This window comes from Haliotis cracherodii, unplaced genomic scaffold (genome assembly GCF_022045235.1).
Source record: "Haliotis cracherodii isolate W230 unplaced genomic scaffold, xgHalCrac1.p SCAF_2, whole genome shotgun sequence".
NCBI lineage: Eukaryota > Metazoa > Mollusca > Gastropoda > Lepetellida > Haliotidae > Haliotis > Haliotis cracherodii.
Genome location: NW_027266275.1, coordinates 45332637 through 45346165, shown reverse-complemented (window position 1 = coordinate 45346165; position 13529 = coordinate 45332637). Strand labels below are relative to the sequence as shown.

Below are 13529 nucleotides of genomic sequence, written 5' to 3'. Positions count from 1 at the left end.
TTATATCAGTGATGTCAAACCAACTAAATACGGTCATCAATTGTTTCTTTCCAATTTAGAAAAAGAGTATATAGTCTGGTCTCCTAGTAAAATGAACGAAGAACTCAGTAAAAATGTTGAATATCACTTTGTTCAAAATAATGGTATGCGTATGAGTAAAAATAATAGAGAATATTTTCATTACAATTTAGCTTAATCTCATGACGATCGTTAAATCGCATCATCATTTTTGCATAAAAAATTCCATCTGTAGTAGCAGTATAGGTATATAAATCTGGCTCCTGTGGATGTGGTCCAGAATCACCATTACCTATACTACTCATGGGAATTTGTGGGGAAGATTCGTTTTTCTTTTCAGGTACAGCAGCAACACCAGATATATATTTCATTAAAACAATGAGCCTGAATACTCTAAATACAAAACATTTTGGAACGATTTTCGTGGCAGACAATTTCTTCCTACCCTTATCAAATCGTCGGCCACTTAATTACTTCTGGATAGATTACAGTGAGTGAGTATGGTTTTACGCCGCTTTTAGCAATATTCCAGCAATAATCACGGCGGGGGACACCAGAAATGGGCTTCACACATTGTACCAATGACGGGAATCGAATCCGGGTCTTCGGCGTGACGATCGAACGCTCTAACCACTAGGCTACCAGACCGCCCCTGGATAGATTACAGAGAACATGGCTTTCGTTCAATTTTTTTAGATTTTATGATATGATGACAGCCAAAATACAAGAATTGTGGCACTGATGTAATAGAGATTTAGTAATCACAAGATTCACTGAAGTTATAGTGTACACAAGCTTTTTTTTGTGACTAGTTCATGCTAAGTATCCTTGACCTTCCACTATCAGTCAATCATACGTCAGAAAAATTCCTTAGGGGTATACAGGTGGAAGATGTTTACAGATGGATAACACCCATTACTGAAGTTAACTTGATTTTTTTCGGCCAGCTGAGCCAGTAAAAACTTAAGTAGTATCTTATGACAAGACTTTATTTCTTTGATGTGTCTTGATAGTAACCAGGACACTCAGTTCCAGTTTTCAGCTCCAGACCCGCCCCACTCATCTCCTGGGGAACGAGTTGGTGCAGCAGCAGCTGCCGGAACTGTTGGAACTGCAGCAACTGCAGGTACAGCAGCCCCCACCGGAGTTTGCGCTGACCAGTCATTGGCATCTGTTGCAGACCAATCTGATGTAGTGCCTCCTCCATATGATTGGATTGGTACTGAACTGACATTGATTGCCTCACTAGCCCAGTCACTGACTTCAGCTGGTAAAGGTTGCTCCGCAACACTAGCTCCAGTCCAAGGCTCTTGTGATGGGGCCTCTTCTTTCACCTGGTCACGTTCTCTGGCTGCTTGTTCTTCCTTTTCAGCCTACAAAGGTAAATCAACACAATCAACAGGCATTGTAAGTGGTGATAAATTTTGCCCAAACCTTTTCATGAGAATATAATGTGCTCAAACAAAACTCAACACTTGGAGGAACTCAATATATATTAGAGAGAGAAAAGAGGGAGGGAGGACAGAGAAAGGGGGATTCAATTTTGAATCCTCACCACCAACCAAATACTGTTGATATCTATCTCTTAGTTTCAGAGAAGTTGCTTAAAGCAATATAGCCAAATTACCCCTATTTGGCCTTACCATTCAGCCCCACCATTTGTACAAGTTTGAGTCCCCACCACCTGGGGGTGCTTCCAGTCAAATTTCGTTAATTTCCAATTATAGGTCCGGAAGAAGTCGTTTGAATAAATTGTTAACATACGGACGAAGGACACCATGGTATGGCATAAGCTCAAATTGGTCCTTTGAAAAAGAAAAATACCTTGCAACAATGTAATTTTTGTGGAATACGTTTTTCAGACATTGTGAAATGTGATAGATTTAATAAATGAATGATATGACAGGTAGGTTCATAAAAACATTTACTATTTTGACGTGACTATGGCTTGGACAGTAAACTGGCCTACAGTGTTGAAAAAGTTAATAAAATCATCTTCTATTTTGACGTGGCTATAGCCTGGCAGGTGTACCAGCCTGCAGTGTCTGGGGACGAATGATGTCTTGACTGGTGCACCAGCCTGTGGTGTTGAAACAGTTAAGTACCATCAATAGTTACCAGTCAATAGTCAATAGCTACCAAATCACTGTATCTTGTGAAAGAAAGGTAGTAAAACTGACCTCCTCTGGATCTCTGTAAAAATACAGATCCACCATCACATCCCATTGGTGTTCTCTGCTGATGGTTCCTCGCAAGCGGAGTACTTCACGAGCCATTAACCACCACATAAGACCAATTGACTGGGCTCCCTAGAAGCAGAAATCAAAATTATAATGACATAAGAGGAGAGAAGAAATGAAGTTTAACGTTGCACAAGATTGTTGCATGTGCATGTGTTTCTTAAGAGTTAGTCCTGACTTGTGCCAGATTTACAGTATTAGACCACTGGGATAATATGCCGCAGCTAAACATACCGGCTGAGCTGACCATTCCAGAGAGAGGGAGGATATAGAGTAAATTATTGATTAAGTAAAATCTAAATATCTTTTACATTTGTATACTTATCCTGCATTACTCCTTAACCTTTAGCCTGATGAATTGTTTTCACACTTCTTAGCCCTGCCTGCTGGATTAATTTTAGCATAAGGCACTCTATAATGAGGGTGGGTGATTTCAAACAGTTGGTGCTTCATTATACAAGGGCCAATTGAAGAAATATTTTGCACGTTTATTCCTGATAGAGAAATACACATTACTATATAAAAAATTCCTGAAGTTGTCAATCATACCAAGGTTAGGACCAAAACGAACACAAAAACTTAAGTCCATCTTGTTGCCATGGAAACACAAAAAATAAAAATTTCGAAAATTTCTAATTCAGCATGTACTTGATGCAAAGTGTCATGAAAATATATTAAACGGTTTCCGAGTTACGCTCCGGAAACGAAACGTGACGAACAGGCAAAGCCTGTTTCTATATCCCCCGCCAACTTTGTTGGGCAGGGGATAATAAAATACTATTTACATATTTTCAGTGTTAGTATAATTAAATGTGGTATAGTTAAAGAATTTTTCCTTTTATAATACACTTATCGATTCTAGCATGATTTTACAATTCACGAACATCTTAAAATTTATTCCATCAATATAGACACCGCCATGATTGCGTATTGATGATAGATTTGTTACTGTTTAATTATTTACATCTGTTCACAGCTTCTAAAATATTAAGTTATATTTGTATATTTAGTACCTATTTTTTTCCCCCACAATGATTATGTGTATGGACACTAGATATTGGTCAACAGGTCAATGCATCAGCAGTGTAACTGATCAGACTTAAATTAATATCTTTAGTTTAAACATAATTTATTCAACAATTGTTATCTTTCACCTGAACATAAATTTTGTGAATAAGTAACTACATGATGTCATTATTTAAGTTTAGTATTCCATAAAAAAATAAAGAAATAGATAAGATCATTATGAACCTATACATACACACCTCATATGGACATTAATCTTGTGTATGAAGTTGTTTGTTTCCAAAAAAAACATTCTTAAATATATGTGTAATATGAATATGATACATTAATTTCTTGCAACAGAACATGATATTTTTGTTTGTTTAATGATAAGAACCAGGGTGGCACTTAAGCTGGTGAGTTAGCCATATATATATATTTATAAGAGAATGTCATCTTTTGAAAAAGGAATAGGGCACATATATGTACATTGAAAATTCTTGCAGTTCTATTCTGTTGGAGTACATAAGGAACTATCCTACCTTATGTATTTTTTTTCAGGGTTCTCACCTATGAAATAATGTGTAGTTAGTCTGGCAGGACTTTCCAGGTTTGTTGCAGTATGCTCTCGTGTGCTTGACAGTGACACTCATGCATTGTTCCCTGATGGAACATGAACCAATGTGAAATGTGATAACAGGTTTTCGTCTTTCAGTCAATATGACATACAAAAATTCAAAATAAATGCAGATCATCACCAGCTTTGGATTTGACATCCTTGATCATCTGATGAGTTTCTGATTATTCAGTCAGTATAGGTCCTCATCATATCTTATGTCTCAGCTTTCTGGGTGGAATGAAAAGAAATGTCCCTGTATACATGATGACCTTTGTCAGATGTATTTTGTCCTGTCAGCCACACACCCTGACTTTATGTCACCTTATGGGGTTAATTTCCGCATACATGTAGTGCTGCAAACCTGTTTTTCCCTTGTATATGCACAGTATCAAACTTGATCAGCTGGTGTGTCACAAGTTCCTCAGTTGGTGTGTATATAAGTGCCCTTGCTATCATTGAAACAAGAAATGCCAAAAACAAAAGCATTTGCAATAAAAAAACAACACATTTGTCCTTCCTAGAATAATCTTAGGTAAGTGCTTGAAATTTTCAGTCATAATTTAAAAAAAAAATTCATAAGGAATTTTCTTTGATTGACCAACGTCAAACCATCGGACAAGTTAGATAGAATTATAACTTTAAAGGCCCTCATTTCTGAGGTGTCCATATGTCAGATTTTTTTTCTACTTTTACTTGAGATTGGCATCTTCCCGAGGCAAGAGAGTTAACTGACTTTATAAGTCCAGTTTCCACCCTTGCCAAACTAGGCTGGAATTCCTGGGCTCGATGCCTCTCCTATTGACCAATCAGATTCAACCTCTCGTATCACTTGCATTTGCTTCAAACAAAACGGTGGCGCCCAGTCAAGACGATCTGGTTGATAATCAAGATCTATATTGTGATAAAATGAGTCTCACATCGCGAAGTGCATCAAATCATGTGAGCACCTTGATTAAAAGCATGAAAAGATTTAGAAAATATCTGTTGACGAGGAGTTAACGATGCACATGCTTTGCAAATCCTGCAGTCGCCCGAAATCTGCATGACACTTTACGAACCGGATTTCTAATTTCAGTGCACGATTTTGATTGGACTATGCATAGACTCATTAGTCCAGCCAAAATGTAACTCCATAATACCAGTCTAGTTCGGCAAGGTTGGAAACTGGACTTTTATAGTCAGTTAACTAACTTGCTTCGGGAAGATGGAGCTTGGTTACATAAACAAATACTTGTTTAAAATGATTAGAAATCTTTTTTTTTATCCCATTGTTCTATGAAATCCATTTGAAATGTGCTTTTTGTATGTAAAATGTCTTGAGAGTTTGTACCCAAAAAGGTATGTTCTTTTGTGCCCGTAAATATTTGTGTATTACAGTTTTGTAGTTTCAAACTTATGCATTGCTTTTTGTATGAAGAAGTTAATTTATTATCACTTTTCTGTCAAAACACTAGATCTACAATTAACTTAAGGTTTACTAATTTACTGGCCTCCTTTCCAGTGACAAGAATTTATCACCTTCCTATCACAATCAATCAATACAAGTTGTGCCAGTGTGGACTGACTTCACTTAAGGACCAGGTACATTTACGTTAGTCATACTATGAACTTAGGAACATGAGAATTGAGGATAAGTCTGTGTAAACAAACAGTAAAACGGAAGATAGTATAAGCTTAAATCTTTACATACTGTGTTACCAAGTCAAAGCTTCGGGGGCTGGTAACCTGCCGGGCTACTACCAGAGGACCAAACCTAAGAACGCCTGCGAAGTCTTCTAATGCCACATCAAAGATAAAGGTTTGCGAAAACCGCGTCGGACCTCCAAAAAACATCCTTCCATGATTGCACTCATAGAACAATTGCTGTGTAGAGCCATGGTTGAGGCTACAGCTCTGATCTTGTGAGGGTTGTTTGGTCTCAGCAGATCAAGGTTACCGATCTCATAAGCCTGTAGGATGACTTAGTAACCATAGAGATATGGTGTTGCGACCAACTTCGGTCGTGGACGTAAAGGATTCTGTGAGCCTTGCCTAGTTTTGGAGCAGTGGATGATAACTCATCTTCGACCCCACAATCGTCGCGATTGGTGGGATGGTGAAGGAATGATCGGGTTGTTCAATGAAAAACCCAGCACAACCTGAGGCGTACCATTCCCTTGTGATGTCAAGCACATGTAACTCGCTCGTCTGTGCTGCAGTGGCTAAAGCATTCTTGGTGAGGTCATAAAATGAGGATGCTTTGAGGGGCTTGAAGAGGGGGTGCACGCAACTCTTGAAGTACCACATTCAAATCCCACACTGGAGGAGGGAGGAGAGGGGTGGGGTGGTGGTGGTGGTAGAAACAGAATTTGGCCTCCTGATCTCTAAGCCTGAAAAAGCATAGTAGGACCTGTAGTTCCGGGACCTTTGTCATTTTGCGATTTCCTGGAACAGTCTGGAATGAATCAAGCGCAACCAAATTGTAATGTTGTAATTGCACTACGCTTCAAGTGTTTTTGGTTTGCAAGTTAAGATTTGTTTGTTTACTTGTTTAACACCACATTAAGCAATAGTCCAGCTATATGACGGCGGTCTGTAAATAATCGAGTCTGGACCAGACAATCCAGTGATTGACATCATGGGCATTGATCCACGCAATTGGGATACAACAACATGCATCAACCAAGTCAGCGAGCCTGACCACCTGATCCTGTTATCCGCCTCTTACGACAAGCATGCATAGCAAAGGTTTCAAATGATTGCTAAGTGTCATGGAATAACCCTCTAAAATTGAAAGCATTGGCCGTAGCTGGCCGTGCCGAATGACACTCCATGACAGCCAACCTGTATAGCCAGGATGTTCTGACACCCTGGGTTGTGCTGGACTATGAATTTTAGTCCCAGACGATCCACTAGAAGAAAGAACCTGAATGTCTGTTGCAGAAGGGAGTGAGTGCATTGTACCTTGTTTGTGCAGGCACCACACCACCATACTGTCATCAGTGGATATTGTGAGTTGTGTGGACTATACCTGCTCCTGCCAATGTGAGATGGCCAGAATAAGAGGTTCCAACTCTAGTTTATGTGCAAAGTCTGTTGTGCGTCGGACGACAACCCTGAGGCTGTCTGGCCCTGGAAATAAGCACTCTACCCCTGCAGGGTTGCGTCTACAAACAGGTGAAAATTCGGGACTAGTCCTTACAAGGAGATGCCCCCCCCCCCACCCCGAGACATTCGACTATCTTCCACCAGTTGAAATGTGTCCTTAGGTGAGACGGTAGAGTGATGGCTGCATATGGGTCTTAGTGACTGATGTGTGCAAACCCTTGCAACACTTGCCACTGATAAAAGCGTATGTAGCTGTTGAATCGCGGGTAGTATATTTGTCTACAAGGTTGTAAACTAGGGCTGCAACGATACAGGAAGGTCACGATACGATACGCATCTCGATATTCTGGTCACGATACGATACGTATCTCGATACGCAATGATAAATAAAACAAGACTTAAAGCATGTCAAGATTGAACCTTTCATGATTTTGGAACAGTCAAAATTATTTTATAATAACAAGACTACTGAAGTTGGAACTTTCTCTAACTTTCCTTAAAAACAATTCAAAGTTCAAACACCAGAAAATAATTAATGTACTCAGGAATTTTATCAGGAATAATATATTCCAATATCGTGTTACCTTAGTTGCAGCTTTTACTATATATATATATATGTATATATATATATATATATATATATATATATATATATATATATATATATTTCAAATTATAAGAACCACAAGTGTAGCATTTTGGTACTGGTGATTGCTGTTGCAGGATATTTTTACGTATGGAACAATTTGATCAGTCACCCTCGGGACTTCCCGTGCTACATGTATTTCGATTGCGAAAACCTTATGTTGACATATATTCACCAAATTGCCACACACATGACTTTTAAGGAGTCAAAGTACGGCATTTTTAATATATGTATCCATTCTCTAGCAACTAAAGTTCGTTTTAATATGTCAAAAGCGGTAATCTGACCGTGGTTGCAGTATCTCTTCACACACGATTTCACATAACTTAATGAAAACAATATTAAATGAAACTTTGAATAAAATTAATAAAATATATTACAAACACAAGTCCAGATATATAATGAACACGTTTTAATAACAAGATAGTATAGTAATGGTATTTAATTGCGTACTTCAGTTCGGATTTGCTGACAGGTATTTCCGGTGTTATGTGCTTGCGGGGATCAGCTGATAATGTTTTTTTGGGATGGGGAAAAACATGTCGGTGTACGTTTTGGGGAGCCATGCGTTACCGCGCGCTATAACCAAGTTAGCGGTTTATTGAAAGGCACAATAGCGAGGAAACGCTTTACTTGAGATTTGCGTTCTGTATCGTGGCATATCGATAAATGGGCCCACGTGTATCGTATATCGTATCGTGGGTCAAGTATCGCGACGCATCGGAATATCGGTGTATCATTTCACCCTTATTGTAAACGTTGAAAAATCAACTACGAGAGGGCTTCTAGTCGTGTCGTGTCTGAACAAATCTGAAATATTGTCCTTGTGCGAAACACTACCAGCTTTCATGTACATTCAATAAAAATGCTCCTCAACCAATCGCCAAGGTACGACGACGCACAGGTGCTCCCATTCTTATACCGAGGTGATAATGAAGGGAGGTGCCTTGTTACTCCGTGTGTGCCTAGATACTGCACATGTAGACTTCGGTGGTCTACTGAAGTTAGTGACTCGGTCAAATTGATGTAGAGCGACAGGCGTCTGACCAGATGGTTGCAGTATTACGTACCAGTAAGCATGCAAACCAACCTGGTACAATGACCAAGCACAGCGCCCATTAGGTTAGCTGACCTAATTCTTGTGTTTACAGTCAGAATTTGTGACCCAAGATCGTTAAATCACCCTGCGCATTAACCTTGAATCCTCCAATATGCCGGAGGCGAGGTATGAGCTCCACACAGCGGACAGTCCAGTGTGAACTGTTTGGTAACCGGCAATTGGTGTTTCCGAGTTCTGCGTAGGATGTGTGACTTGGCCTGTGAACGTGGATGAGGATATTTAGAACAGCAATTGGTTTAGTCACTCATGTACATAGCCATGGGTCGAAGCAATTCCAAAGGCTAGTGTAATAGCTATTGCCATACATAGAACTTCCAAGTTGTTGATGTGGAGATGAGTTCGCCTGCAGATCGACGTTCAAACACACATAATACAAAATTGTGTTCTAAAGCAATGGTAAAATCTTGATGGTCGTGCGTGTGATCTAGTACCTAGTAGAAAACCAGGCTGATCGTACGAAGCAGGGTATTCGGGACCACATGGAAGAGCGGTAGTAGCAGAAACTGTACCTTGAATGGATGTGGATAACATTAGGATCATATACCAAAACAAAGTGTGGATATTTACCTGCCAGGTTGATTGACGACGTGTAAAAATGGTCAAGAGACAATGGATTCCATCGCCTAGGCCCTGGAAAAAGTACTGTGCATTCCGGTATCGATGCAACGAGAAAAGGAGTTGTGAAGATGCGACAGACCGCACGTATAGTCATTGACTACTACCGTAAATGCTTTGCACGGCTCGCATAAGATCAGCCTGTACCAAAGTCAGCATGGTAGTCTTGTTTACAAACAGCAATCTCAGCGTGATGTGTAATTCACCCTTGTGCAGAACAGGAAATACAGCAGTCTTTCTGATCACATGGTCAAAAGCTCCCACCACACGAGCGGTGTCCCGAGTAACGAAAACCACTGTTGTATAGGCAGTCAGTTCCTTGTAGAATATGGGACGAAACCGGTGTAGTACTTTGGTGAGCCCCGTATGACGCTAGAAATCATCTTCAGACATTGAAGATCTGCCGTTTGTACCGACGAACTCCCATTAGAATGGTGTAGGCTGACCTTGGCGAGGGGGGATAAGACGTGTCAACTGATATGGAATATCAGGCTGAATTCGAGGGCATCGATGATCGGCTGCGATGATATCGAGCCTCAGGATGATGGCCATTCAAATCTGAATAGGGGAGCGCGTTGTCTCGGGCGTCATAACCTTGTAATGGTGATTTCTCATAGGAGAGTATCGTACGACGATTCATGGCTGGCAGGCACATGGACCAAATCCATGAAGATCCCGGTAGAAGAGACGTCAGTATCTCTAGTTCGCCATACGAGGTGACTATGCCTGTAAGAGACCAACGAGACCGGTTGGTTAAGTTCACTGATATGGTTGGTACAGGTCATCATATCCGAAGACGTAGACGGATGGTCATGACGACAATTACTGGATTGTCTGATCTAGACAGCGGAATGCAGCGAAGGCCTCAGCAAAGTTCGTGTATAGAAGTCCGATGCACGATGAGAGAGGTGTCTTGATTCCGTGGAAATATGACAATATTATGACCGAGGACGATCCTTCGTTCGTCTGTTTTATATAACAAAAGTTATATCTAGGATAACATCTTCTCAGTAAAGTACATATGCACGTACTTTATGGGGTTGAATCCTGTCTGGGTTTCGAACCCACACTGCCAGAGTAAGGAACCTAATCGCCAGCAAACAAAGTCAGCGATCTTAACCTACCCACTCAGCCACCGAGGTTTCCTGCAGGTAAAGTCTTACTAGGGGACGAGTTCTTGATTGGCTGATGTGTCGATGTATCGATTTATCCATTGGTTGACGTATCAATGTATCGATGTGTTGATGCATCGATGTTTATCGAGTGGAAATCCCTCGGTATCGATTTGTAGGAGAGGTGAAACTGTCGATCCTCCGATGTACGATCTGACGAACGAACTATCCATCCAATATCAGGGTCTTGTCGATAATGGTGAAGGTGATCTGTCAATCTGTCGATCCCTCGGCCGTCAATGATCCAACGAAGGATGATGAACCTGTCGATCCTCCGAGGTACGATTTGGTGAACTGCCGACATGGTAGTCCTTGCGTCAATGCATAGATGTGTAACGTCGAGTGGAGATCCCTCGGGTAGCGATCTGTAGAAAAGGCGAAACTGTCGATCTTCTAAGGTACAATTTGGCAAAATGTCCATCCAAGAACAACGTCTTGTTGATAATGGCGATCTGTCGATCCCTTGATCACTCGGTCGTTTACGATCCAGCGAAGGATGATGATCCTATGAGTGAATATCCGTCGTCAGTTGGCTATCACTTCCACGCCGACGATTGTAGTGTTTTCAGTCAGAAGGGTTGTCGCCATTAGAAAGCCAGAGAGGTGTAGCTGTACACAGAAGCGATGACCCGAGTAACAAGTGTGTTAGGGGAAGAGGCAACCCTCAGTTGACGGCTTGACTTCCCAAGCTGAGCAAAGGGCCGTAGTCCAACACGATGACTGTGGAATATTGTTATTTTATTTGAGAGAAAACAACAATAACAAACAAAACAACAAACTAGATATGTATTCAAACGCATGTTTAGCCAGTTCTAGCTAGCTTTATTTCACATATGTATCGGCATCGGGAAATTATTTGTTTAATAAAATTCCATAGACTAGGTGAATATAGTCTAGGTGAAGGGATACAGATGACAGAAACGTAAACTGGCTATTTAAAAGCGAGACAACTGTAGAAGTCTGGGAGCAGACACATGCACAGGGTTGTGGTCTGAACAGAGGCGGGAATCGCAGCAGTCAAACGAGACGGACAGCAATGTAACCATTGCCGAATAGACTAATATCTTGTTAAGCAAGAAAATGAAGATACAGCCACAATCGTTTGGGTTTCAAAGCGGAGGAAAACACAACATGCACGAAAACCGTAAACAACGCCTTGAACCGACGAACAGTCGCCTTTATCGAACACTTAGCTGAGTAAGTTGAGGTCCAATTCTGACAAGGTGATACACAGTAGACATCGTTATTAGTACCACACACTCTTCATGGTATGGTAAACTTTAGTAGTGAAGTCGTATATTCAAATTTTTAGATAGATAGATAGATAGATAAAATACGAAAGTCCAAAGATGAACTGTATAATTTACTCAACCGGTTTCATGCATGTGATTTTCAAGAGAAAAGTTATACCGTAACACTGTTTTGACATCACAGTGCACTCTAACATATTATGACGTCACAGTGCAATCTAACTTTGTAATGTCACAATAAGACAGGCGTATGACAATAAGACAGGCGTATGACGATAGGGCAGGTGTACGACACATACAGAAATAAGTATTGTAGTGGCAGTAAAATGTACAATACATGTAATTGTATAAAATAATTGTATAAAACGGGAATATCACATAATTTGGTGTTTTATTCCCTGCACAATGATCAATGTGTTGACTGAGTGGGATACACCGACAAGAGGGGTACCTTATTTTGTTGTCAGTGGACCCTCACTCTCGCTCTTAGGGTGTCCCGTCTGTCCAAAGTAATTGGCCTTGCATCCAGCACATTGTATGACATAAATCAAGTTTTTGGAAGCACAATTCATATTTTCACGGACATAGAAAGTTTTTCCATCTTTGAATGTAAAAGAACAACACTGTAAAACATGAGGGCAAGTACCACAATTTGGTCTGTTACACTTTTGTACTGTTTTACATTCATGTTTTCCATTTGAGAAAGAAGCCCTAGTAAGAATCTGTTTCAGATTTTGGCGGTCTTTTACTTTTAATAAGTTTATTTTGTGATATTTTTTTGTTTTAGTTCTTTACACTTATCTAAGGAATACACTGTTTCCCGAACACTTCCAAATATGTCCGGGTTTGGGGGATTTAAGGTTGTAACAAAAGGGAGAACTCTCATTAGGTTTATCTTTAGGTTTTAATAGATCACAACGATTTTGTGATTTAGCCTTGTTTATTGCGTCTTCCACTATTTTTCTAGGGTAGTTTCTTTCTAATAGTTACTCCCTCAGTCAGTTCATCGAGTCTATATTGTGCACGATCTGAATTAGATACTATCGCGCAGATTCTACATGCTAATGAGTAAGTTTTTAGTATGACGGGGGTGACAGGAATTGTAATTGAGGTATGGCTTGGAATCGGTTGGTTTGTAATATACATCTGTTTCAATGTTATTGTTTGAAATTGTAACCATTACATCTAGAAACGATAGATTATTTTCGCTCCACTCTAAAGTAAAGATTAAACTTGGATGTAGTGTCTGTAAAATATCTATCAAACACTGTAGATTGTTTTGTTTTGTGGAATCTGAATGAAAACTATCATCTAAAAATCTTTTCCATTTATCTTGAAATTCCTGTCCAAATTCAATGCCGAATTTTTCTTAAATTTTTTAGTACAGTTTTTCCTCCAAATAACCAAGTACAAGGGTTGCATATGTAGGGGCCATTTTTGTCCCCATTGCTGTGCCTTTAACTTGTTTGTAATGAGAACCATCAAAATTAAAAGTATTATTGTTTAGAATAAACTTTATACTGTCGATAATGAATTCCGAGGTAATGTCTTCTCGGATTTCCGAACGGTGTGTATTTATCCAGTATTCAATAGCTTCTATGCCGAGATCATGGGGAATGTTTGAATATAAACTAACTACATCAAAACTGACCAACTTTGTACCATTTTCGACTGAGGCGGGAAGTTGGTTCAGAAAATCAGTGGTATCTTTTATGTAGCTCTTGACATGTATAGTGATTGGTTTCAACACTTTATCC

The 13529-nt window shown here is 39.9% G+C and overlaps 1 protein-coding gene across 1 annotated transcript in view; it reads right to left on the bottom strand.

The window, feature by feature from the left end:
• Positions 1-993: 993 nt before the first annotated feature.
• The window catches only part of LOC139468146 (small ribosomal subunit protein uS2-like), a 93822-nt gene continuing 81286 nt past the window's right edge, over positions 994-13529 (bottom strand). Inside the window, exons 5-6 of the mRNA XM_071249921.1 lie at positions 2199-2327; positions 994-1391 (exon numbers count right to left, since the gene is read on the bottom strand). Of these exons, the coding sequence (XP_071106022.1) occupies positions 1044-1391; positions 2199-2327 (477 nt within the window). The 3' untranslated portion in view covers positions 994-1043. The remainder of the gene's footprint in view (positions 1392-2198; positions 2328-13529) is intronic.